Source organism: Suncus etruscus, chromosome 14, assembly GCF_024139225.1.
Source record: "Suncus etruscus isolate mSunEtr1 chromosome 14, mSunEtr1.pri.cur, whole genome shotgun sequence".
Classification (NCBI taxonomy): Eukaryota; Metazoa; Chordata; class Mammalia; order Eulipotyphla; family Soricidae; genus Suncus; species Suncus etruscus.
Genome location: NC_064861.1, coordinates 39,526,999 through 39,552,665, shown reverse-complemented (window position 1 = coordinate 39,552,665; position 25,667 = coordinate 39,526,999). Strand labels below are relative to the sequence as shown.

Below are 25,667 nucleotides of genomic sequence, written 5' to 3'. Positions count from 1 at the left end.
GGGGCTTCGTAGGGGCGGGGCTCGTCGGGTTGCCTGCCCCTGCGCAGCGGCCAGGGCGGCACTGTCCTCCGCGGCGGCCCCACGGGTTGCCGCTGCCCTTCCCCGCGGGAGCCGAGCTGCGCGCCGAGGTGGGGCCCACGGAAGTGCCTGCGCGCCCAGTCGGCTCCTTCCGTTCCGGGCTCGCTTGGCCCCGCGGCCGCGGCCCTGGTTCGCCGCCCTTCCCGCAATGACCGCTGCGGCCGGGGACGGCGCGGCCAGGCCGCTGCAGCGGGCCATGAAGCTGGCCAACGCGGCCATCGAGCTGGACGCCGGCAACCGGCCGCGGGTGAGAGCAGTGGGCGGACGGGCAGGCCCGGGTGGGGGAACCAGCAGGTGCGGCTCAGCCGCGGGCCCCAGCGACGCCCGCAAGCGACGCCCAGCGCTTCTGCGTCGCCTCCCGGAGCCTCGGCCGGAGGATGCAGGAGAAGAAAGCCGGGCAGGGAGGGAGGAAGGGAGGACGGGCGGGCGGTAAGCGCGGCCCCTGCCACAAGAATTTGGGGCAGCGGGGGTGCGTGCTTCGGGCGGACCTGCACAGCAGCATCTTGTCCTGGCAAGGCCTCGCCGCCCCTTGGCGTGGCCGCTCACCCCTGTCTCCTGCCAGGAGGCCTACGCGGAATACCTGAGGAGCATCCAGTACATTTCCCAGGTGCTGCTGGAACAGGTGGACTGCAGCAAAGGTAGGGCTCCAACCTCCCGCCGCCTGTGCCGGCTTAGTGAGGTGTGGGGGTTTGCTCCTTCGTGGGGGGACCCCATATGAGGAGGATGAGACAGGTGCGGCAAGAAGGGTCAGCACCACTGCAGCCCAGCAGGATGGTCAGAGGCTGGGATCGGGCAGTTTTCCCTGTCTGGAGTGGGTGTCCAAGAGTGAGAGTTCAAGGAGGGCCCAGGAGAGAGAGAAACTTGTATAGAAACTAGCATGAGTGGGACCTCCAGCTCAAGGACTTTTCCTGATGTATGACTACTGGGAGCCATTTTTTAGACTCCACAAGATCGTATCACTAGCTGAAGCTGTGCTCCGGATTTTATTCCCCTTCCAGACTATTTCAAAAGACTTAAATGGGACATGTATATATTCTTTGAATATTTTTTTAGATGTGTTCCCTTAATAGGTATAATTCTTATGGTCTATCAGTGATGGCTAACCTTTTTGAGCCCGAGTGCCCAAAATGCCGCACAATGCCCGGTCCTCCCAATGGCCAGTCCGGCCCTGTTGCCAGGTGAGCTGCAAAGCAGACACCAGCACACTTGCCTCCCGCTGAGCCACATATCTTAATTGCAGACCTTCCCGCGTGCCAGCTGCAAGGCCTTCACGTGGCACGCGTGCCATAGGTTCGCCATCGAGGGCTATCTTTTTATGTAGCAACAGTTTCCCCCATTCGTTTTTGGTTTTTTGATCTATTTAGTAGGAAGTTCTAGTAAATAAGTTTCTCTGAGTTCATGTTAGAACCAGGTTATTAGGATTGTTTAGCTTATTTTTACCCCTATATGCAACAGTAGTACCATGTGGCATTGTTCTTTTTTGCATAAGCACATTAAATGGGGAAATCTTAAAAACAAGCAAGTTCTTATTTAATAGAGATAGGAAGATATTAATTTTATATTGCAGTAGGGACTTATACCCTGAACACTTGTCATAGTGACTTGGCTTAGGCTTCAGAAGATTGGATATTGACCATTCACTCCTGAACCTTGGATCCCATCTATGGAAACAGCACCGTTTTCTACACCAACACCAGGAATTGGACTTCTATCAGGGAAGGCCCTAATGCTACCCTGGCATTGACTTAGTCCAGAGTGGGTTCATAAGACACCTTGATGACTTGGTAACAGCAACAACCTACTTTCAGGGCAGGGTTCTCTGCATTGCCACCTAATGGCTCCACATTAACCTGACTCCAATATAGAATCTAAACAGAAACCAGAATCTCTAACTACAGAAACCTGACAGCAACTGTGAAAAGATTTTACTGGGACCACAGAGAAAGACTTTGGGGTTAGACAACTTAGTATGCCTGGAACCTGTAGCTGGCCTTATGCCAGGATGCTTCATGGGTAAGGTCTCCTTGTTTTTAGGCCAAAGTTTTTCCTTTCTATTTTCCCCATATTTTGCTGTGTCTATGCAAAAAACAACAACAACTGCTACACACACCTTTTTAATTTTCATTTTATTTTTTACTTTTTTGCTTTTTGGGCCACACCTGGTGACGCTCAGGGGATTACTCCTGGCTATGCACTCAGAAATCATTCCTGGTTTGAGGGACCATATGGGATGCTGGGGATTGAACCACAGTCTGTCCTAGGTTAGCGCGTTGCAAGGCAAATGCCCTACAGTTTGTGCCACTGCTTCGGCCCTGACTTTATTGTATATTTTTTTATTTCTTATCTTTTAAAATGGGGCCCCTGTCTTTTTCATAAAATCTTGGCACATGGATTACTCTATTTTACCACATATTCTCACATTTTTATATAAAACTAAACAGAAAGGAATAAAGAAAGGCTGGGGGCCAGAGGGTGGTGGGATAGGATGCACTCTGGGTCCAGTGATGGAGGGAGGTTGACGCTGGTGGTGGGAAGGGCCCTGACTCATTGTATATCTGAAATTCAACTATGAAGGACTCTGTAAGTCACACTAGTTTCAATAAAAATAAGTATTAAAAAATATGGGCCGGAGAGATAGCATGGAGGTAAGGCATTTGCCTTTCATGCAGAAGGTCATTGGTTCAAATCCCAGCATCCCATATAGTCCCCTGTGCCTGCCAGGAGCAATTTCTGAGCATAGAGCCAGGAGTAACCCCTGAGCACTGCCAGGTGTGAACCCCCCCAAAATAAATCAATAAATAAAATTAAAAAATGGAAAAGAAACCAGCATGAGGCACCCCCAGGAGGTGCTGGAAGGAGAGCCATGGGTAGGTAGCCAGGTACTGTGGGTACCTTGAAAGAGGGGCAAGGGGCCAGATAGACAGGACATCAGTGAACCTCCCTTACATGCACCCAGCCCAAATTCCATCCCTAACTCCACATGTGGTCCTCCTGAGCCCCAGCATGAGTGATCTCTGAGTACCTTCAGGTGTGGACAGAAACTAAATTCAAAGAGAGAAAAGAGATGACAGTGAGTCACAGGGGTATGGGACTTGGGGAGCTGGAGATATGGGGGAACAGAGTTGGGAGGGAGAAGTAGCCCATGTTCTGCCCAAAGTGGCTCCCACCCCAGCAAACTCGAAAATATGCAACAAGAGTGAGAGCAATGGCAGGGACCCTGGAGGCCTGAGGGAGTGCAGAGACGGGTTCCTCAGTGTTGGTGCATGGAGCAAGAACCAGGATCCCCAGATCCAGAGTGCAGAAACTGAGCATGGGCCCCACATGAAGCAGGACACATCATGGTGGCCACAGCAGGGTGATGACACAGACCCTGGGCTGGCAGAGCCTGAGGGTACCCCAGAACCCTGGGCCTGAGAAAGTGGGGGTGAGGGATAAAAGGTAAAGGGATCAGATGAGGCCAATAGGACTGGTGGCATGTGGAGAGGGCCTCACAGCAACTTGTTTTTCTAAGCAAGGGTCTAAGTTGTGACTAAGGATGGTGACAAACCTTCTGTTCCTTTTTCCACAGATGTTGGGGAACCCATGGCCCCTGACACAGCAAAGATGCTGAGGCTGGCAGAGCAGTGCCTAGAACGGGCCCAGTCAACAGCTGCCACACTTGGTATGTTGCCACAGGCCCCAGAGCCATTCGTGGACATGAGCTCTGAGGACTCACTCCTGGCTATTCCTGTTTTGCAGGCAAGATGCAGCTACGGGCAGCCCCAGCCCCAGCTACTCTTGGCTCCTTCCCTGTCAGCCGGCACCGGCGGGTGTACTCAGACGAAGGTGGGAAGCTCTGTCCCTTCCTGCCACCAGAGATGTTCCAAAAGCTTCAGGTGGTCGAGTCACAGAGCGCTAAGAAGTAAGAGGTGGGGGCCGGAGAGATAGCACAGCGATAGGGCGTTTGCCTTGCACACAGCCGACCAAGGATGGGCTCTAGTTCGATTCCCAGCATCCCATATGGTCCCCCATGCTTGCCAGGAGTGATTGATTTCTGAGTAAGAGCCAGGAGTAACCTCTGAGTGTTGCCGGGTGTGACCCAAAAACCAAAGGGGGGGGGGGCTGGAGAGCACAGCAGTAGAGCATTTGCCTTGCACATGGCCAACCCCGGATGGACTCCAGTTCAATTCTCAGCATCACATATGGTCCCCTGAGCCTGCTAGGAGCGACTTCTGAGCGCCGCCGGATGTGACCCAAAAACCAAAGCAAACAAACAAAAAAAAAAGGGGCCAGAGTGATAGCACAACAGGGAGAGCATTTGCCTTGCCTGCAGCCAACCTGTGTTCGATCACCAGCAATCCAAAGGGTCCCCTGAACACTGCCAGGAGTGATTCTTGGTTGCAGTCATGAGTAAACCATGAGCACCACCAGGTGTGCCCCCCCAAAAAAAACCCCAAATATTAAGGGGCAGGAGCAGTAGCACAGCAGGTAGGTCATTTGCCTCGCATGTAGCTGACCCAGGTTCAATTCCTGACATCCCATATGGTTCCCCAAGCCTGCCAAACATGATTTCTGAGTACAAAGTCAGAAGTAACCATTGAGTGCTGCCCAAAAACAAACAAACAAATTAAGATGAGGGACCCAGAGGCAGTGTCTGAGGCTGCTTTGGGAGGCTGAAACAGCCAGCTGGCCATGTTGAGATCACTTAGGATGGGCCCCATGGCAAGACTGTGTCTGACAAGTAAATGTGGACCCTCCTTGCAGAAAGCATGTCCAGCCTTACTGATCAATCAGTACAGCCAGGTGTGACTAAGCACACAGGAAGCTTGTAGCAACTGAGGCAGAAGCAATAGGCCCCATTATTGGGTGTGAGGCCCTGGGTACCATGTCAGCAGCCCAAAATGTAGCCAAGAAATCTCCATCTTGCTAAAGGTGATGGCTTTTGCATGAAGGCCTCTATCCGGTACAGCCAGCACTCTCACTATGCCACCCCTATCCATGGCTGTGTACCAAATCACTGCTTACTGTCCAGCCAGGACAGCATAAAACAGGGACATCCTAGATCACAACAGCTCCTGGACTTAGAGCTTATTACCAACTGCTTCCAGGGAGCTGACCCCTCTGGAGGAGGCCTCTGTGCAGAACCAGAAGCTGAAGGCTGCGTACGAGGCCCGAATGGCCCGACTGGACCCCAGCCAGGCTATGCAGAAAACATCACTGGTCAGGAGCCTCAGAGGGTGCGGGTCGGTGGACCTGGAGGTCGTGTCTTCACTGTTCCCACAGTGAAGATAAGGGATCTGTCCTCACTGTTCCCACAGACCCTGTCCTTGCAACGGCAGATGATGGAGAACCTGGTGATCGCTAAGGCCCGGGAAGAGACAGTATCCTTTCCTCATCTTGTCACCAGGGCTGAGTCCTACTTGGCCCCAGCTTCATACCCAGCCTGGCACACTGGCAACTCCCCAACCCTCCACCAGAGAGTCAGAGCCTGGCATAGGCTGGTCCAGGCAGGCACAGATGCTGAGGCTGGCATGGCTGGCACTGATGGTCAGAGATGGACATGACCTAGCACAGATGGGCCCAGATAAGCACAGGTGGACATGCATAGTCACACAGTTGACCAAGGCCCTGTACAAGGGCCAGCCTTGACTCCTCCAGCTACAGAGGAAGATGGAGGAACGCAGGCTGCGGCTCCAGGAAGCTGCCAACAGGTATGTCTGTGTGTGGGGTACTACACTGTTGGGTTGGGGGCCGGGTAGGTAGGGTGGGGGCAGCCCCGACATACCCCATCCTGAAGGCCCAGCTCTCCCCAGGAGGTTCTGCAGTCAGGCCACTCTGACACCAGAGGAGCGAGAGCTGCGGGCCCTGTACACTGCCATCCTGGAGTACGAACAGGAACACGTAAGTCCCTGTGGGTCCTTTGGGAGCCTTGGTGTGTGTGGGGCATCCCTCCCTCCTGGGACCCACCGAGCTTCCCAGGATTCTCGCCCTGCAGGACTGGCCTAAGAGCTGGAGAGCCAAGCTCAAACAGAGCCCCGGGGACCTGTCACTGGTTGCCAACTTGGTCTCCCATCTGCTCAGGTAACTGGGCTGCGGCAGGTAGGCTGAGAGGGAGCCAGGGCCAGGGCCAGCTGCCGGCCTCCCTGCAGACCCCCGTGCTATTCCCGCAGCGTCCCAGACCACCCCATCTCACAGCAACTGCGCAGGCTCCAGTGCAACGTGTACCGCTCACTCTACCCTGTGGTTAGCTGCTCCCTGCCTTCTGACTCCCATGGGCTGCGGACCCCTGCAAGCCGGCGGCTGCGGCCCTCTCAGAGCCTCTACTGTATGCTGTCCCCCCTGGAGCCCGCCGATGGGACCCCAGCCAGCGCTCCTGCTGCCCTGCATCAGCCTGAACCCTTGGACAGCATGGACAGCAGCCCTTCTGGGGCACCCTCACCCCTCATGGACAGCTCCTCCCATCTGCCAGACAAAGACAGCTCCTTCGAGGACCTGGAGCAGCTCCTGGCAGCTTCTGAGCAATTGGGCAGGTGCTCCAGGGGGCAGTCAGAGCCCCTGAGCTCAGGGGTGTCGAAGGAGCAGCTGAGGAGCATGGTGAGGGACATACACAATGCCATTGGTGAGCCGACACCCCAGCCCAGGGCCCTCTGAGCATCCCTACTGTCCTACAGGCCTAGAAGCATGAGCCAGCACAGCCGTGAGACCACCTCTCTCTCTTTTTTTATTTTGTGTTTTTTTTTTTTTGGGTGGGGGCACACCAGGTGGTGCTCAAGGTATTCCTGGCTCTAAGCTCAGAAATCACTCCTGGCAGGCTCAGGGGACCATATGAGGTGCCAGGGATGGAACCGAGTCCATCCCAGATAGGCCACATGCAAGGCAAGTTCCCTACCGCTATGCTATCACTTCAGCACCACCACCTGCCTCTTGGGACCTTCTGCCCCTGAACTCAGGTTCTAAACTGAGGACTGGCCGGTAGTGGGCTTGTCCTTTCTCTGTTTGCAATTTGAAAATCATGTGCTGTGCTGGAGAGACAGGACAGGGCCAGATGCTTGCTGTGCATATGGCCAACCCAGTTCCACCCCAGCACCATATCTGGGCCCTGAGGAACTGGAGAGAGTACCGGGGTAGGTGGAGTGCTCATACTGCCCACACATCAGGTTCCATCTCCCTCCAACGCCACCCCCAGGTGTGGCCCAAAACCAAAAATAAGCTAAAAAATTTTTGGCTGCATCTGAACCTAAGTCCTCGCCAGGAATGACCCCTGATCAGAACAGGGACTGTAGTGAGTTCTGAGTGCTCCGGGTGTAGCCTAGAAGCACACACAAGTGAAATTAGGGTGTAGGTTCCTGAGTTGGGCTTGAGGTGGCGCCAAGGGGAGCCTGGGAAGAGGCTTTAGGGAAGAGCTCTGAGTCTCAAGAATTCCTCAGTGGAGCTGCCTTCCAGTTTCTCACATCTGGATGAGCTTATCTTCAGATCTCCCCCAGGTCCACAGTTGGTACTGTTCCTTGGCTCTCAGGGAGCCAATGGGGAGGGTGGGGGGCTGAGTCCTAGAAGGGAGGACCCAGAGCTGGATTTGCTACACGGGAGGGGAGAGGGGACTAAGGGAAAGAGGGAGGATACCATGGGGAGTAGGAAGTGAAAGGGAATAGGGAAAGGGCCTGGGGAGGAAGATGGGGAGGAGGCGGCCAGGTAGAGAGACTGAGCAGACCCTGTGCTCAGTCAGTGCCTCTGCCTGCCTGTGCTACATCTGTGGCAGGCAAAGGTGGGCCCTGCTCCCTGCCCTAGTGCCCATGCTTCCGCCCTTCCCCAATGCCTACATGTGCTGTGTCCTGGCAGACAGGCTGCTCTCACTCACGCTTCTGGCCTTCGAAGGCCTGAACACAGCGGCTGCCAAGGACTGCTGCCTAGCCTGCATCGAGGAGCCCTTCTTCTCCCCGCTGTGGCCTCTAGTTCTGGCCCTCTACAGGTACTGCCTGTCTTGATTAGTCTCCTGTCTACTGGGATAGCCTGTCCCAGTATGTATCAGTCCCCTGGGTGGGTGTTGCCTCCTCTCCCACCCTGTCCCTGGCACACCCACTTGGCCCATGCAAGGAGGTCCTATCCCGGGGCCAGTTCCCTGGGTACTGAACTCTGCTTGTCTGTGGCAGGGCTGTGCACCGTGCCCGGGAGGCCTCACTGAGCCGGAGCCTGGAGCTGTACAGGAATGCTTCCCCCACCGCTGTAGGCGTCCCTGCCCGCCTCCTGCCCCCAGAGTCTGCAGCCTTGGGCACTGGCACCTACCCCTACTGTTCAGCCACACAGGAGCTGAGACTTCTTGCCCTGGAGACCTGCCCGCAGAGGAAGCTGGCCTGCATTGGTGAGGGGAGAGGGCACTAGGGTGCCCCAGACATGGCCTTCTCCCAGCCCAGCTGTGAGTGACCCATGGATAGAAGGGTTACAAGTGACCAGCAGTGTGGTGGGGCTTCTCTGACCTCAATCCCTCACTTAAGCACCTTCTGTTCAGTGCGGGCTCTGAGAGGCATCTGTGCGTCTGCTGAGGAATACTTCCGGGCCCATGACACTGTCTCCGTGGCTGGGCCCCTACCTGGTGCCGCCATCATGTGAGTACATCTGTGGCAGGCGAGGGTAGGTCCTTGCTCTCTGTCCCCTGTCCTAGTGCCCATGCTTCCTCCCTGCCCCAATGCCCACATGTGCTGTGTCTTGACAGACAGCCTGTTCTTGCTCACACTTCTGGCCTTCGAGGGCCTGAACACAGTGGCTGTGTTCAGTCAGTGGCTTACCTGGCGGGCAGGGTGGACGGCTTCGGCCCCATGGCAGCCCTGGACCACACTACAGAGGTTAGCTGACAGGGCAAGCGTGGGCTCTGAGTACAGGAAGTATCTGTGTCCCTAGTTCTGAGCAGAGTCACAGCAGACTCAAGTCCCACCTAAGTCAAGGCACAGTGGATTGTCCCTCCACCTTTCTTCCTGAGGGCACCTGAGCCTCTGCCTGTGCCCCAACTCCAGACTTGCTCAGGTCCACTCTCTGTGCCCCTGCAGAGGTGCCGATGACCTGCTCCCCATTCTGTCCTTCGTGGTGCTGAGGAGTGGTCTACCCCAGCTGGTGTCTGAGTGTGCGGCCCTGGAAGAGTTCATCCATGAGGGGTAAGAGCTGGGGTGGTCCAAGGGGATGCATCCAGGCCCCTGTGCTTGGCCCTGCCCCGCAAAACTGCCCATCCTGTGTGCAGGTACCTGATTGGAGAGGAGGGTTACTGCCTGACATCTCTGCAGAGTGCACTCAGCTACGTGGAGCAACTGCCACGGGGAGCCCTGGACAAGTAGGGTGACAGCACAGCCTTGGCTGAGGGCCAGGATGACTCCTCCAAGACTGAAGCCAATGGGAGCGGACATAAGACCTTCCACCCATAACTCCCATTCCTGTGACAATGCTGGGGGACCCTGGACTAGCTCCCAGGAAATGGCCCAGCTACCCCTGACCTGTCCTTGCATGAGAAAGAAGAAACTTTGCTACCCCATCTCACTGATGTCTCTGCCAGCGCCAGGGGAAGGGCTGTGTCCTTCCCATTCCTATCAGGCATTAAACACCCTGGACTGTGGGCCAGTGCCTACCTTTCAGGGAGGGTCAGAGCCCCCAGGAGTCCCCCCACCCTCTTTTACATGTGAACAGGCAGTTGCCAGCTGGAGCAGAAATTAAAGGTTACTGGCAGCTCATCCCTGGTTGCCAGAACCAGAGTCTGCGCTTCTTGATCTGCTGCAGCAAAAAACGCCACCAACTTGTTGGCTTGAAATAACAGAAGTGAGGGGCCAGAGAGATAGCGTTTGCCTTTCATGCAGAAGTTCATTGGTTCGAATCCCGGCATCCCATATGGTCCCCTGAGCCTGCCAGGAGTAATTTCTCTGCATGGAGCTAGAAGTAACCCCTGAGCACTGCCGGGTGTGATCCAAAAAAACAAAAACAAACAAACAAACAAACAAACAAACAAAAAACCAGAAGTGGAGCGAAAGCAGTAATAAGCAGGTAGGGAGGGTATTCACCTTGCAAATGGCCCAATGGGCTTGATCCCTGGCATAACATTCAGTATGGTCCTTGAGTGCCACCAGGAGCGATTCCCTGAGTGCAGAGCCAGGAGTAAGCCCTTGATCACTGCAGGGTTTGGTCCCAAAACAAGTAACAAAATTGGGGCCAGGGATGTGAGTTGATGGTAGGACGCTGGCCTTCCATACATGAGGTCCTGGCTTCATTTCCCAGCACTGCCCACTCCCCATAATAAGATCTGCAAGTAATTTCTGGCTTCTTCCTTGACAATTTCCCAGGGATTCAAGCCTCTCCCCCAGACCTCTGTGGCACAATGACCAGCTGGACTTAATATTCCACCTCAACTATGATCTCAATGTTATTAGAGCTAAAAACTCATTTCCAAGGGTGCTTCTGCTGTCCAGCTCCATGTGGGCAAGTATTTTGAGATGCTGGTGGGTCCATTATGGCAGCTCTGTTCTCTTATGTCAGCTGGTGGCTCTCTGCAACACAGGAGCACTTCCTGCTCATACTGTGGACTCAGCATTACTTCTGTTCTGTGGACCAACAGTGCTAAGACGAGCCAAGCTTTCCCAAGTCACACTCACACTGAAGGTTTTCTGGATTGCGCACCAACTTCCTCATGGAGCAACCCCAGGGGGAGGGACGGTTGCAGACAGGACCCACCCAGGGCTGGGGTACATCCACCACAATCAGTGTTGCCAGGGCTGGTGCAGGGATGAGGCTGGAGGAAGTGGCAGGAAAATGAAGTTAGGACAGTCAGTTTCACAGAGTGTCTGGAAGCCATGCTGAGTAATCAAGGAGGCTCTAGTTGGAAGAACCCAGTCTGAGGACTGTGAAGACAGGCAGGCAGCAGATTGGCCAGATGCCCCTCACAGACACCTGGAGGTTGCCATTTTTGTTTAGTGTTTGGTTCACAGCTGGCAATGCTGGGGTGACATAAGGTTCCCTGGACTCCCACAGCAAAACATGTGCCTAGTCATTGAGCATTCCTGCCCTGGTTGGATATTTTAAACCACAGGGTTTGGGAGTCAAAGAAGTGGTACAGGGGTAAGGTAAGGTGATGGAACCAGATTAGATTGCTTGGCATGGCCTCTGGTTCCTCCAAACACTACCAGGAGTGACCACTGAGCAGAACCAGGGTGAGCAGAATCTCCAAAAACCAAAAAATAAATCCGCAAATGGATCCAGAGAAATAGTGTGGAAGGCACTTACCTTGCGCACAGACGACCCCACATCCCATATGTTCTCTTGAGCATCACCAGGAGTGATTCCTGAGCCCAGAGCCAGGAGTAAACCTTGATTATATAGCCTGGTGTGGCCAAAGGAGGGGGAAGGAAATCACAGAACTTCCACTGCATCAACCCTCCAAAGGTGTCACAACTGCCCACCTGAGCCCCAATGTTTGGGTACAAGGGGTGATGGATTGTGTATGTAAACATTTTGTGGGATTATTATGTTACTGACCCTACCCTGATCGGTGCCCATCAGGGTAGGGTCAGTAACATAATAATCCCATAAAATGTTTACATACACAACAATGGATTACTGTAAATCCACTGTGCACCCAGTCCTGGGTCAAAGGGCTCTGTGGAAAGACCCACGACTCGGGGTGGGGGTGGCAGGGTGATAGCATGAGGGTAGGAGGTTTGCCTTGCACCGGCCCAAAACGAACCGGGGCCAGAGAGACAGCAAGGAGGTAGGGCGTTTGCCTTGCATGCAGAAGGACGGTGGTTCGAATCCCGGCATCCCATATGGTTCCCCGAGCCTGCTGGAGCGATTTCTGAGCGTAGAGCCAGGAGTAACACCTGGGCGCTGCCGAATGTGACCCAAAAAAAAAAAAAAAACAAAAAAATTAAAAAACAAAAAACGAACCGGGTTCTATTCCTGGCATCCCATATGGTTCCCCAACCCTCAACCTGCAGGAGCGATTTCTGAGCACAGCCGGGTAGGCCTCCCCACAAAAAAAAAAAAAAAGACCTGCGACTCCGAACCAGGGCACCAATAGGGGTCCACAGTTTGGGCTCTGCAGCTTGTGTACCAAGGTGCACCGCCCCGCCCCGAGACCCGCCCTAGGCCAACAAGCCCCGCCCCTCGGAACCTCGTCTAAGCCACGCCCTCTTAATCCGCCCCCTGCTTCCCAGTGCCAGTCAGCTCCTCGCGGAGCCTCTCCTGTGCCACGCCCTCCGAGCCCCGGACCAATCAGCCCCTCTTAAAGCCCCGCCCCGGCATCTAGATCCCGCCCCCACCAGACCCGCTCCAATCGAGACTCGGCCCGGCCTCCCTAGCCCCGCCCCGTCCCGCCGCGCCCGGCGTCGCGGCCGAGGCACCTGCGCGAAGCTGCGGGCGGAAGCTCTGGGCCGGCGCCGGGGCTGAGCGCGGTGTGGGAGTCCGAGGCCCCTCGCCGAGGGGCGCGGGGGCTGCTGCCCAGCATGGGCAACCCGTCGCTGTCCGAGGATTACCGCCAGTGCCTGGAGCGCGAGCTGCGGCACGGCCGCGCGGGCGTGTGCGGGGACCCGTCGCTGCGCGCCGTGCTCTGGCAGATCCTGGTGGAGGACTTCGACCTACACGGGGCGCTGCAGGACGACGCGCTGGCGCTGCTGAGCGACGGCCTATGGGGCCGAGCCGACCTGGCGCCCGCGCTGCGCGGCCTGGCGCGCGCCTTCGAGCTGCTGGAGCTGGCGGCCGTGCACCTGTACCTGCTGCCCTGGAGGAAGGAGTTCACCACCATCAAGGTAGCCAGGCAGCCTGCGCTTGCGGCCGCGAGGCCGGGGGCTCGGGTGGGGTCCCGGGGTGCCTCCTTGCCACCCTCCCGGTCTCCCTCCAGTCCCTCCCTCCCAGAGACCGGGGCCGCGCATCCCCGAGGGAGGATGCCAGTTGGGCCACTCCTGGAGCCCCGCACCCGCCGTGATCCAGCCTGGCTGGGAGCGGGCGAGTGGGAAGTGGGAAGGCGCTGCCGTCACTGCACGGGGGCGGAGGCCTCTCTCCGTTGCCGTGGCAGCGGCTGGGGGAGGCGAGCTCCGGGCCGGCGGGGACACCTGCTCGTCTGACTTCGGGGGTTTCCGTGATGGGGGGTGGTGGTGGTGGAGAGCAGGGCCATCCTGATTCAGGCACCCAGCCACAGCTCTGCCCGCTCCTGCCCGTGTGGTTTTGGGAACGGCACACAGTCAGTCACACTTGCTTCTGAAATGGGCACAGGCCAGTTTGGAAGCATTATCCTCCCTGTTGTTACTCAGCCCGGCTTGTTGATGCTAGGCTGGACAGGATCAGACCGTGTCTCCCATACACCTTGAGCGGCTGGAAGGCCTTGATGGTGGTGGAGGGGTCCGTCCTCTTGGTCCCTCATTGAGGTGCCCGAGCCTGTTAGTTCAGTCCCAGGAGGGCATCTCAGCGTGTCGCTCTTTGCTTCAGGGCTCGATGGTGTCAGGGGCTGCCACCTGCTGCGCCTCTGCTCCTTCCAGTCCTGTCTCCCAGAGAGTCAGTTCTGGGGCTGGGACTTAGCTTAATGCCACAGAAGTCCAGGGTTCAAGACCTGGCACCAAAGAAAAAAACAAGTCATTACTGAGTTGACTTAAAACTCATAGGGGGGGACCCGGAGAGATAGCACAGCGGCGTTTGCCTTGCAAGCAGCCGATCCAGGACCAAAGATGGTTGGTTCGAATCCCGGTGTCCCATATGGTCCCCCGTGCCTGCGAGGAGCTATTTCTGAGCAGACAGCCAGGAGACACCCCTGAGCACCGCCGGGTGTGACCCAAAAACTAAAACAAACAAACAAAAAAAAAACTTATGGGGGGCCGGAGAGATAGGCTGGAGGTAAGGCGTTTGCCTTTCATGCAGAAGGACGGTGGTTCGAATCCCGGTATCCCATATGGTCCCCTGTGCCTGCCAGGGCCGATTTCTGAACATAGAGCCTGGAGTAACCCCTGAGCGTTGCCGGGTGTGACCAAAAAAAAAAAAAACTTATAGGGGAAAAAAGCAGAAGGGAAAAGGCAGTGGGCAGCAGTCAGCAGACAGCGGGAGGCACAGGGTTGAGCCGCACTGACCAAGCCCCTCCCTCACAGACCTTCTCCGGGGGCTACGTGCACGTGCTGAAGGGTGCTCTCTCCGAGGACCTGCTCCTCCAGAGCTTCCGGAAGATGGGCTACGAGCGCCGGGCTGGACACCGCCTCATGGTGGCTGCCCTGCCCCCTGCCAGCCAGTTGTTGCAGGTGGCCCTGGGCTGCTTCGCGCTGCGGCTGGAATGTGACATCCTGGGAGAGGTATTGGCCCAGCTGGGCACCAGCATGCTGCCGGCTGAAGAGCTGCTGCAAGCACGCCGGGCCAGCGCTGACGTGGCCTCCTGCGTGGCCTGGCTGCAGCAGCGGCTGGTGCAGGACGAGGAGCCGCCGCCTCTGCCGCCCCGGGGCTCCCTGTCCATGTACCAGGCCCAGCTCGACTTGTACCAGGAGCTGCCAGAGGATGAGGGCTCGGAGGTGGCCAGTCTGTACGGGGGGTCCTCTCCTGGCCCGGACTCCCCATCCTCGGAGCTGACCTACCAGCCACACCTCTGGGCTCAGAGTGCCAAGCTGTGGGGAACCGACAGTGGGGCCTGGGAGTCTGGGGCCCAGGGGGGTACCCTGCCTAACACTAGCAGCCCACCATACAGGGCCCTGGAGGAGCTAGGGCCGGTGCCCGCAGCTTTCTCCTTCCTGTCTCTGCACACGGGGCTGTGGAATGAGCCTGGAGACCTGGCCTCTCCCAAAGCCCCTGGGAGTCCCAGGCGGGCCAGCCCTCCACAGAGCCCTGGGGTGGCCCACGAGCCTGCTGCTTACCAGGCACACAAGTGCCTGGCGCCGGGCACCCTGCCCACTGTGTGCTGTGATACATGCCGCCAGCTACACACCGCCCACTGCACTTCCCTATCCGCCTGCCGACCAAGCCATGCACTACGCGTGCTGCTGGGGGACACACAGAGGCGCCTATGGCTGCGGAGAGCACAGGTGGATGCGCTGCTTCGAGACAACCCTGGGCAGCTCTAGGCCTAGCCTTTTTGGGGGAAGTAAGGGGGTCTCTGGTGCTTTTCTGGGCACAGCCCACCCACACCCTGGCACTGGCCTGCCTATCCCCAGGGGCCTTGGCAGAGGTTGGATCCCTCGGGCCCTCCCTCAGCTAGTGCACACCCCAGACCCACAGATGCCACAGCCCCCAGCAGGGCCCCTTCCAGGCCCTGCAACCACTGACCCATACCCCGGGCACTGTCCCCATGGTCTCAGGAAGCGGAACTCTAAGAGGGCCCATCTCTAGTGGGCCTGCTCCTGCCTGGTCACCATGCCAGTCGTGTGAGAGGGCGTCACTGTCCAAGCTCTGTCTACACCACCTCACTCAGCACACCCTTGTCCCCTCTACTGCTGCTCTGGAGATGGTTCTGGGAGGGGACACAGGAGCGGCCCTGAGCCCAACAAGAGTCATCACTGACTGCTGAGCGGGCTGGACCCCTCAGCCCAAGGATGCTTGATGGGTGGGCAGTCGGAGACCATTAAAGACACTGAGTTCGAGGTTGTTTGGAAAATAATTTATCTTGGGGTCCTGGGAGCAGCAGCTTTTCCCTAGGGTCCAGCCCTCATCCCCACCCAGGCAGTAGCATGGCACTCCATGCCCTGGGCAGCTCCTGCAGACCAAGAGAGGCCACAGGGCCGCACCCCTCCAGGCCTGAGGCCTCATGCTGAGCTAGTCTGTCTCTCCCAGGGCCAGGTCTGCTCCTGGGGCCACTGTGGGGTACTAGATGTCAGTGATGATTATTTTCTTCTATGCCCCACACGTCAGGGTCTGCAGCGCTTGCTCTGGGCCTCGGCACCTGAGGGTGCAGCTGGGGCAGCACGCTTGTTCCGGTGGTGCGGGAAGGTGGGCATGAGCTCTGGCTCGCAGGCTAGGGATAGAGGTGGGTCACTATCAGATCTGTGTCAGCCCTAGCCCATCTCCACATCCACTCACATTGAGTCCTGAGCTGCTTGGCCCCAGGCTCCCTTCCAAAACGGCTCTGCCCACAGACTGCACCCTACCTCCCAAGGCCCAGCCTGGGCAGACACTCACGCAGGGGCTTCTCCTTGAAGTACGAGCTCTCCAGACAATCCCCAGCCGTGGCCCTGAGTGGACATCTGACATGAGCAGGCCCGGGGGGGGGGGGGCTGCCTTGCACCCAGTATGGCCATGCCCTCCCATCCTGGGGGTAACCACAGATACTGGCACCTTTTCTTGGGGTCGTACATGAAGAGGAGGTTGAGCAGGCGCAGGCCTGCCTCGGAGAGCCAGGGGAAGCGGTGCTTCAGGTTGTTGTAGGGCTGCTTACGCAGGCTGTACTGGCTGGCCAGTGGCAATTTGGAGAACCCCTGGAGGCAGTGGGCCATGAGCCTGGGAGACGGTGAGGCCACAGGGCCCCACAGTCTTGGCCAGGCCAGGCACTCACCGGCCAGATGTTCTCACTGGGTGTCCCCAGAAGCTGTACGATCAGGTCCACTTGGTGGATTTCAGAAGTGCCTGGGAGAAGTGGCTTGTGGGCCAACAATTCGGCCAGGATGCAGCCCACAGCCCTGCAGAGATAGTGCCTGTGTCCATTTGAGGGGGAAAGAAGCCAGCACCCTGGCTCAGCCACTCAGACCAGGGCGGCTACCCAGGGACTGACCACTCCAGGGCCACAGAGACCTGGAGATGTCTCCCTCCTCGGTCCCTGAAGCCTCATCTCACCACATGTCAATGCTGGTGGTCTGCGTGACGGTCCCCAACAGTAGCTCGGGAGCACGGTACCTGTGCACAGAAACAGCCTAGCACAGAGAGCTAGCATGTAGCACCCAGGACTACGGACTATAGGGTCCCCACTGGGCCTGAGGACCCGGAGCGGCAGATGGGAGGCCCACATGGGGCCAGAGCCAGCCCAGAAGATTCCAGGGCATGGTCCTTTCAGAGCTGCCCTTCGGTGCCTCTCAGCCACCTGTCTTAGGGGCATCTCACCCAGAAAGTGGTAAGCTCGCCATGGCACTGCCCCTCTAGTCCCCCTCACATCCTTCAGAAAGTAGTGACTCACCACAGGGTGACCACCTTGGGGGTCATGGGTTTCACAGGGGTGCCATAGGCCCGGGCCAGGCCGAAGTCAGCTATGCCGGTAGAAATGCGCAAGTGTCAGCCACCAGCCAGGTCATGGGGCACAGCAGTACCCACCCCCCAACCTGACAACCAGCACACACCCGTCTTCACACAGCCCTTGTCTGTCATGAGCAGGTTGGAGACCTTCAAGTCCCTGGAGAAAAAGAGCAGAGGGTCAAGGGGTTGGGGGTTTCTGGCCCAGAACAGGCTGTTTCTGTGTATAGGAAGGTGTGATGTAAACAGAGGCCTTTGAATTAGTCCTCATTTGTATCTTAATTGGTCTTATTTGTATCCCTTGGTCTTGTTTCCCCATTGCCTTTCATCTGGCTTTTTCCCCTCCCCTTGGGAGGTGGGACCTGGTTTTTATCTCAATAAATACTAGTCAGGAGACCTAAACTGGGAAATGCCATCAAGGCTGTGGTCCACATGGTGGAGCAACTGGCTTGTGGGTGAACAGCTTACAGTGTGAGTTTTCTTGCCTAAACTAAAATGTCCTTATCTGTGTGGATTATTTATTGTGGGGAATTACTACCGGGACCAGCTACTCCTTTCCTCCCGGGATAGGGGGTATGGGATTCCCCTTTCCCCATTTGGGACTGTGGAATGTTCAACCAGATATACAACAGGTAGGAGCCTTGTGGCCAGGCTTGGGCCCAGCCGGCTCCAGCCTTCAAGGAGCACCACAGCTGCAGCCACTGTGACTTGTGAAGGACCCTGTGCCACCCTGTGGAACATGATCCACCTGTGGATGATGAAGTTCCGGTGCAGGTATTGGAGACCTCGGAGGAGCTGCAACGCAATGCACTTCACCTGCACAGGAAGATCGGGGAATTCAGGGACTCAGGGAGAGACTCAGGGCCACCTTCACACACCCACAGAACAGCAAGGGCCCCAGCCAGTACCCACTTGCGCCTCAGAGAAAGGTGTCGGCATGTTCTCCAGCAGGCTGGCCAGGTCCTGCTCACAGTAACCCATCACCAGGAAGATGCTGCAAGGGACAAGAAGATGACAGTGTCTGTCCCCAGCAGCTCTGCAGGTTAAAACCAGAAACAGGAGACAGGAGCGAGGCCAACACTCGGGAAGCAGAGGCTGTGCAGCTCCTGAAGGGCTCACCTCTCCAAGTGGTTCCCCACAACCACCTCTTTCAGCTCCACAATGTTAGGGTGACGCAGGCGGAGGAGCAGTGTGATTTCACGAAGGCTGCTGATGGGGACCCCTGCAACCACACAGAGCAGGGTCCATCCACAGGGCTTGGCTCTACACTCCCCCCCAACACACACAGGAAGGCTCTGGGGAGTCCCTAGAAGCTGAGGGCTGGAAGTTGGGAGTAGGGCAGCTGAGTCAGGACACCCTGGGATTAATCCTTTAACCTTCATACAGAGGCCACTGCCACTACACTTTAGACCTGTCCCCAGGAGCCCTAGACTCAACCTCTCTCTCAGCTCACCATCCTTCTCCTTGTCCATCCGCACTTTCTTGAGGGCGACAATCTCATCTGTCTGGGTGTCCCGGGCCCGATCTAGAAGAGAAGCTTCCTGTGAGCTCGTTCCCCAGCTTCTCCCTAAGCTGGGGCTTCTGTTGTCCTCTGCTTGGTGGACACTGGTCCTGTCATTGGCTTCATTCAGGGCTCTCCCATGACAGAAAGAGAGATGTGGAGCCAGGAGCCAGAGCCATGTTCCTCCTCAGCCCAGCAGGTCAGTCCCTTGGTGTCAACTGGGTTGTCCTAATGGCAACAATTTGGAACCAAAGCCTTTTTTGTACCCACCTCTTAGTCTCATGTACATACAAGCCACACCAGGTCTGCACTGAAGATTCAAGCCTCATGCAGGGATGTCAATCATAGGCAGCATCACAGAAGCATACGGTGCCCTCACCCACACTCAAATGGGGTGCTCACTTTCCGGTCACTTTGGCAGGGAAGCAGGGGTACATAATTCCATCCTTCCATCCCATCACAGCTCATCTGGGGACAGTCCCTCGGGCCCAGGCATCCCATCACAGCCACTTACACACGATGCCATAGGTGCCTTCGCCAATGCGGTTCAACTTCTCAAACTCCTTCACACTCCGACATCGTCCCAGCTGAAAGGGTGGCAGAGTGAGCAGTGGAACAAGAGCATTCGGAGCCCCACACCCACATCTCGCCCATGAAGCAGAAAAAGACTTTGCCTTTCAGGTGCACAGAAGATGATCCAGGTGGACCATGCCACCCAGGAACCCCCTCTCCTGTCACTCATGGCACCCAAAGGGGGGAAACAAAGTAAGAAGGGTCCCAGCGATACTGATCTGAAGCTTTCCAAAGCACAAGATACAGACCAGCTCTGCTCCAGGCACTGGAACAAGTGCATCTGAGGGAAATAGATTTGGAGGGGGCAGTGCTGGCCAGTCTAGGTCTCCCTGTCAAGTGGAGTACAGGTAACTACTGAAAATAAATCGACAAGGGGCCGGCGAGGTGGCGCTTGCTAGCCAAGGAAGGACCCCGGTTCAATCCCCCCGTGTCCCATATTGTCCCCCCAAGCCAGGGGCTATTTCTGAGCGCTTAGCCAGGAGTTAACCCTGAGCATCAAACGGGTGTGGCCCGAAAAACCAAAAATAAATAAGTAAATAAATAAAAATCGACAAGCCATTTCCTCCAAAGTTCTAGCACCCAAAGGGCCCCAGGCCATGCCTCGTGGGCCAGGAAGGGCTCATGGACTTTTAGCCAAACGTCGCTGAACGTTGATGTGATGTGGCAGACTGTCCCCAAGAGTCACAAACTGTAGGGGATGCACATCCTAGTCTCTCCAGGCTCAGCTTGGTCTCGCCACAAGAAGAAACTGAGCACCAAACGGAGGACCTACTCCTTTTAGTGTTGGGCCGAGAGGCAATCTGAGGACCTAGTGCTTCATGGGAACGGTGATGTGTCTGGAATATTCGCAGACTAAAGGGCCCATTGAATGGCCCACATGAAATCGTGGTACTTCTAGGCAGGGGTGCTGAGAGCACACACAGTAATGCAGTTCCAGGACCCCTCTCTAGCCCCCAGCTTCCTTATCAAACCCAAATTCCCTGAGCACAGCTTGGGTGCTGCAAGCCCTTCCCTCCCCTCTCACAGGGTTCCTGACTCCTTTACTCGCGTGCCTGCACCCAGTCCTTCTGTTCTTGCCCAGGAAAAGCCCCAGAACCCAAGAGCTGTGACTGGTCCCAGAAACTGGGGTTCCCCGGCACCCAGAGAACGGCACGCCCTCTGCACGGTCCTGGCAGCAAAGCAGCCAGGTCAGGCGGCCCAGGGTCCGCGGGGTTCCTTTCTGCATCTCGCATCTACGGCCCCAAGTGGGCGGCGCGGCGGGAGCAGGCTGCACAGGCCGGCGGGCCTTTCCCAGGGCAACAGCCGCCTCCCGCTCGGAACCGGGGGGCCGTAAAAGAGCAAAGCGGTGGCGCACCCAACCTGGGAAACACGCTCCCTCCAGACCCGCGGAGGGTCCGTCCCTCCCTAGGGTCAGCCCATCGCCTCCTGGGTCCGCCCATCCACCGGAGAGGGGTACTCCCACCCCCTACGTCTTCCCAACAACCCCCTCCGTCCTCCCTCCACCTCTCAAGGCCTCCTATTCCCCACCCAGGTCGCCTGGCCCGTCGCACCCTGTGCTCGGGGGGCACCGTGAAGTGACCCCCAGTCCGGACGCACTTCAAGCGGATCTGCTCGGGCTCCGGCTCTTCCATGCCGCAGGAGCAGCTTCGCGCAGGCGCGCAGCCCACTTCCGGCTCCTCTCCCTGGCAACGGTTGTCAAGGACGTCGCCGAGCCTGTGGCTTCGCGCAAGTGCGCAGCTCACTTCCGGCCGCCTGCCTGGCAACGGTTGTCAAGGACGCCGCCGAAAGTCCTGCAGCTGGGGGCGGGCGGTGGCGCTGGAGGTAAGGTGCCTGCCTTGCCTGCGCTAGCCTAGGATGGACCGCGGTTCGATCCCCCGGCGTCCCATATGGTCCCCCAAGAAGCCAGGAGCAACTTCTGAGCGCATAGCCAGGAGTAACCCCTGAGCGTCACAGGGTGTGGCCCAAAAACCAAAAAAAAAAAAAAGAAAGTCCTGCAGCTGGCCCAGCTCCTCTAGCTCAGGCCAGACTCGTGACGCTGGGGTCTGGTTTATAGGTCGGTGTCTCCCGGGGAACCCGGGGCCTCGCGACTTTCGAGCTCTGCCTCTGGGTGGCTGCCCGGCCTGGCGCTGTGGTTTTCTTGGGCTCCTGCGACGCCGGATTCCTACGGGCCGGCCGGGCTAGTGGGCCGCATTAACATTCGGGAAGGGACTGGTTATTAAAAAAAAGCTCATCCCTCTGGTGATGAGTCTTGGGGCTGTTTGAGCTCATGTTTTGCATGCAGTGAATGCAGGGTCTCGCCTGGCCCACATGGACCCTGCAGCGTCAACGGCTGGCGCCCTGGGTATGACCCGAAATATCCCCCGGCAGTGCTTTTGGCTCAGCACTCAGAAATTTCTCCTGGCAGGCTCAGGAGACTATATGGGATACCGGGGATCAAACCTGGGTTGGTCACATGCAAGGCAAACGCCCACTCGCTGTCCTATCACTCCCCTTTGTCCAGAATTCTTTTTTTTATTATTATTTATTTTTAATTTAAACGACATGGTTACGAAGTTGTTTAGGTATTTTCCACATATAAAGTTGTTCATGATTGAGTTACAATCATAAATGTACAACCTTTACCAGTGTGCATTTCCATCCACAATGTCAAGTTTCCCTCTCCCCCGCCCTGACGCCCTCTTCTCTGATGCCCTGATGCCCACCCTCCCCAACCTGCTTCTGGAGCAGGCATTTTACTTTCTTCCTTTTAGACACTGTGATTTGTACTACTGTTAATGAAGGGGTGCTCTGCATGTACATTTTATAGACCTTTCTCTAATTGTACTCTCCACTCTTTGTTAACCCCGAATTCTAAACTGTCCACGCTCCGTTAGTTCCATTAATTCTTTCCCTCTTGAGTTCCTTTGGTGAAATTAGCTAGGGTGATTTTCATTTTATTTATTTTTGTTTTTTGGGCCATACTCGGTGACACTCAGGGGTTACTCCTAGCTATACACGCTGAAATCGCTCTTGGCTTTGGGGGACCATACGCTAGGGGATTGAACCACAGTCTGTCCTAGGCTAGCGCTTGCAAGGCAGACGCCTTACCTCTAGAGCCACCACTCTGGCTGCTATCCAGGGTGATTTTCAGAGGGAGATACTAAGGGCTGGGTAGAGGCCTGTGCCAGATCAAGTACAAGAATGTGACATTATGCTAATTTCACAGGGGTCCAACCCACAGGGCTTCATATTTCTGCACAATGTCATTCAGGGGACAGTAAGCAGAAGATTCAAGTAGACCTCAGCAAACGGTCAATACGATTTTTTTTAAAACCAAAAGTAAATTACAGGGGCTGGAATGGTGGCGTATTCGGTAAGGCCTTGCCTTTGCTGGCCTAGGACGGATCTCGGTTCCATCCCCTAGTATCCCATATGGTTCCCCAAGCCAGGAGTGATTTCTGAGCGCATAGCCAGGAGTAACCCCTGAGCATCACCAAGTGTGGCCCAAAAAACAAACAAAAAAGTAAATTACAGGGGCCAGTGCAATAGCGCAGCAGTCAGGTATTCGCCTTGCACACAGCTGACCCAAGACGGACCCGGGTTTGATCTCCTGAGCGTCACCGGGTGTGGTCCAAAAACAAAAAAAATTACAAGACAGGGTGACAATACAGTGGATAGGTGCTTGCCAAGAACGAGGCTAATCCAGCTTGCATCCTGACACCCCCTTATGGTTCCTAGAATGATTTCTGAGTGCAGAGCCAGCAGTAAGCCCTGAGCACTACTGGATATGACCCAAATATATTTATTTTTAAAAAATGGAAATAGGGGCCAGAAAGATAGCACAGCGGTAGGGCGTTTGCCTTGAAAACTGGCCAACCCAGGATGGACCTGGGTTTGATTCCCAGCATCACATAAGGTCCCGAGCCTGCCAGGAGTGATTTCTAAGTGCAGAGCCAGGAATAACCCGAGCGCCGCTGGGTGTGACCCAAAAACCAAAAGAAAATAAGTGGAAGTAGTTGATCTCAAGTCAGTTTGTTCTGTTTAATGCTTAAATGGTGCCTCCTTGGAGCTGAAGAAACCAACCCAGGTGCCACAGCCAAACTGGAATGGTGGGTTTGATGCCAGGTGCCAGTAAATGGGGAGCCCCTGAGGGACTAGCCCATGGTTCACTCCCTTCCCCAGACAGCTCCAGGCCCATATTGTAAGGATCAAGCCACCTGGTCACTCCTTCCAGTCCTTTCACATGCCAGCCAGCTCAGATGACAGCTGTCTGGGACCACTCACTTTCCAGCTGTGGCACTCAGTCTCCAAGTTTTTCAAGAAGTCAACTGCCTGTTATCCCTCTCCAGCCATAGCTGGCTACTTCCACAGTGGATGGCATCCTTTGCCTCTGATCCAGGTCACTCCTGCCCTCTGCCAGCTCTGCATGCTGGGTGATGCACACTATCCCTCAGGGCACCTGTCCTGGGCACTGCCTTATTTCAATGAAGGAGAACCAAAGGCAGCAATGGTGCTGGGGCTCCTGTGTCGGAAGTAGGGGCCCCAGTCTGCATACTCATGGATGGGCTTCTGCTCTTCACTGGGGACAGCGCTCAGGCTGATGACACTGTCCCGGGAAGCACGGGTGAGAGTGATGCGGGGGGTGTTCAGCTGCAAGGGACGCTGCTCTGGAAGGAAGCGACACAGGCTGGTCAGTTAAGTCAGCGGTAACCACAGCTTTTTAGGAAAGTAGAGACAGTCCCACTCATGAGTGTGAAGCCTGTCTGGGTTCCTGGCTGCACTTCAGAACCAGTGAGGAAGAGAGTAGTTGGTGCTTTAGTGAGCGACATGGAAAAGCCTCTCCCAGAGGTGGGACCCTGATCCTTGCCAGCACCCTCCCTGCAGAACAGTGGAGCACCATGACCTATCCTAACAGCAAGTCCTAGCAATGGGAGCTGGAAAGAGTAAAGCAGGCAAGGTGCTTGCTTTGCATATGGCTGACTCAGGTTAGATCTCTAGTACCCAATATGATCCTCAGTCTCGCCAAGACTGATCCCTGAGCACCACTACATGTGGCATCTAAAGACGAACACGAAAAGTTGGACCATTCCCAGACAGACTAGGGAATGTTTTCGTTTCAAGTAGGAGTCAGGAGATGGCTCCAAGTGCCTGGAACACAGGCCTTGTGTTGCAGGAGGTCCAGGGTTGCACCCCAACCCCATTTCAGCCCCAGCCCTGCATGGCCACACACAACCCTGGGTTTTCTCTGCCCCACTAAGGGGCTTCAGAATGTCAAGGGCAGCAGCTGCTGCTTCCTCCAACAGCCCTTCCTGGCAGTCCTCCACTGTGCTCATTAAAGCCCTAGGCACTGAGCCACACTTTCCTCCAGTCTCTTCCCAAGAACAACACTGTCCACTCACTGGCTCCTTTAGGGGCAGAGCTGAATCACACAAGGGACAGACAGGATTTGAAGTGTGACCACGGCTTGCAAGGTGGGCACTTGAAGCCCCGGTGCTACTCCTTGGGCCACTAAACACGGTCCTGGACATACATGTATGTGTAGGCCTAAGACCTAGGGGCTAACCAAGAAATGGGGCTCATCCAGGCCCCAACTTCTATTCAGCAGCTTTCTCGTGCTGTGAAGTGTAGCTAGCCCACGCCTCGTGAGAGCACACACTTCTGTGTTTTTCGTTTTCCAGGGGTTACTCCTGGCTCTGCGCTCAGAAATCGCTTCTGGCAGGATTGGGGGACCATATGGGATGCCGGCAAGGAATCGAAGCGGGGTGCGTCCTGTGTTCCTCTGTTGGCCGCGTCTAAGGCAAACGCCCCGGCGCTGTGCTGTCGCTCCGACCCTTCTATGATCCCGAACACTCAGAGTGGGCCACTTCTACCATGCACAAAGCTCTCTCGCTAGCGACAACCTCTCGATCGCTTTTCCGAAGACGAAAACGGCGCGGGTGGCGCTCCCGCCTGCACCCCGTCCGCACACTAAGCCCACGCCTGACACTCGGGCGCCCTGGCTCAGCAGACCTACGGTTCCACCTGGGGAGGCGGCCGCGTTTCCTTTCGTCGCCCGTTTCCGTCCGAAGTTGATCAGCCCTTTATGCTGCCGGGGCTTGAGTTTGCTTTTACCAAGACCCATCGGGGAACGCGCGGCCGCGCGGAGGCCCCCACGCGCGGGTTGAGGGAAACTCACAAAAGCGTCTCCTAGGCGACGACGCCGCCCACCTCTCGCGAGAACAGTCGCCGCGGCGAGAAGAGAGCGACTCCGGAAGTTCCCGACGATGCAGCATCTGCCAGGTACTGCCGCCTATCTGCCTTCTCGCGAGAGCGGGCCGCCGCGGCGAGAAGAGGCGGTCCCGGAAGTTCCCTACAGCCCATTGTCAGAACCTCAACAGAAGCGTCTCCAAGGTAACGTCCTCTCGCGAGAACG

General features: G+C 56.5%; 4 protein-coding genes across 4 annotated transcripts; 2 read left to right on the top strand and 2 right to left on the bottom strand.

The window, feature by feature from the left end:
• The first annotated feature begins 76 nt into the window (after positions 1–76).
• On the top strand, positions 77–9,786 carry VPS9D1 (VPS9 domain containing 1). The gene is made up of 15 exons (XM_049786296.1): positions 77–325; positions 641–716; positions 3,647–3,739; positions 3,817–3,979; positions 5,166–5,277; positions 5,376–5,438; positions 5,716–5,768; positions 5,871–5,958; positions 6,053–6,138; positions 6,228–6,676; positions 7,894–8,023; positions 8,205–8,413; positions 8,561–8,657; positions 9,096–9,200; positions 9,284–9,786. Exons 1-15 carry the CDS (start codon positions 227–229, stop codon positions 9,375–9,377), a joined length of 1,917 nt encoding a protein of 638 aa, XP_049642253.1. The 5' UTR covers positions 77–226; the 3' UTR covers positions 9,378–9,786.
• Positions 9,787–12,431: 2,645 nt separating this feature from the next.
• On the top strand, positions 12,432–15,626 carry SPATA2L (spermatogenesis associated 2 like). Its single transcript, XM_049786300.1, has 2 exons — positions 12,432–12,827; positions 14,154–15,626. Exons 1-2 carry the CDS (start codon positions 12,525–12,527, stop codon positions 15,108–15,110), a joined length of 1,260 nt encoding a protein of 419 aa, XP_049642257.1. The 5' UTR covers positions 12,432–12,524; the 3' UTR covers positions 15,111–15,626.
• A 246-nt stretch (positions 15,627–15,872) lies between these two features.
• CDK10 (cyclin dependent kinase 10) lies at positions 15,873–20,943 on the bottom strand. The gene is made up of 13 exons (XM_049786301.1): positions 20,827–20,943; positions 19,218–19,290; positions 18,656–18,727; positions 18,322–18,424; positions 18,115–18,196; positions 17,951–18,018; positions 17,310–17,362; positions 17,150–17,219; positions 16,813–16,872; positions 16,535–16,658; positions 16,318–16,457; positions 16,162–16,214; positions 15,873–15,997 (listed from the first exon to the last, which is right to left on the bottom strand). Exons 1-13 carry the CDS (start codon positions 20,905–20,907, stop codon positions 15,891–15,893), a joined length of 1,086 nt encoding a protein of 361 aa, XP_049642258.1. The 5' UTR covers positions 20,908–20,943; the 3' UTR covers positions 15,873–15,890.
• Positions 20,944–23,282: 2,339 nt separating this feature from the next.
• SPATA33 (spermatogenesis associated 33) lies at positions 23,283–25,376 on the bottom strand. The gene is made up of 2 exons (XM_049787388.1): positions 25,265–25,376; positions 23,283–23,922 (listed from the first exon to the last, which is right to left on the bottom strand). The coding sequence occupies exons 1-2, from the start codon at positions 25,374–25,376 to the stop codon at positions 23,732–23,734; spliced, it is 303 nt and encodes a 100-aa protein (XP_049643345.1). The 3' UTR covers positions 23,283–23,731.
• Positions 25,377–25,667: the final 291 nt, after the last annotated feature.

Bases quoted from the DNA above. Each gene is read 5' to 3' on its own strand.
- VPS9D1 (XM_049786296.1), top strand. From the start codon at position 227: ATGACCGCTGCGGCCGGGGACGGCGCGGCCAGGCCGCTGCAGCGGGCC. The intron at 3,740-3,816 runs GTATGTTGCCAC...CCTGTTTTGCAG, and splicing joins GTCAACAGCTGCCACACTTG to GCAAGATGCAGCTACGGGCA. The intron at 5,769-5,870 runs GTATGTCTGTGT...AGCTCTCCCCAG, and splicing joins CTCCAGGAAGCTGCCAACAG to GAGGTTCTGCAGTCAGGCCA.
- SPATA2L (XM_049786300.1), top strand. From the start codon at position 12,525: ATGGGCAACCCGTCGCTGTCCGAGGATTACCGCCAGTGCCTGGAGCGC. The intron at 12,828-14,153 runs GTAGCCAGGCAG...CCTCCCTCACAG, and splicing joins AGGAGTTCACCACCATCAAG to ACCTTCTCCGGGGGCTACGT.
- CDK10 (XM_049786301.1), bottom strand. From the start codon at position 20,907: ATGGAAGAGCCGGAGCCCGAGCAGATCCGCTTGAAGTGCGTCCGGACT. The intron at 18,197-18,321 runs GTGAGCCCTTCA...TGTCCCTTGCAG, and splicing joins GTGGGGAACCACTTGGAGAG to CATCTTCCTGGTGATGGGTT. The intron at 15,998-16,161 runs GTGAGTGTCTGC...CTCTATCCCTAG, and splicing joins CTTCAAGGAGAAGCCCCTGC to CCTGCGAGCCAGAGCTCATG.
- SPATA33 (XM_049787388.1), bottom strand. From the start codon at position 25,376: ATGGGTCTTGGTAAAAGCAAACTCAAGCCCCGGCAGCATAAAGGGCTG. The intron at 23,923-25,264 runs GTCTGCTGAGCC...GCTTCCTTCCAG, and splicing joins CTCCCCAGGTGGAACCGTAG to AGCAGCGTCCCTTGCAGCTG.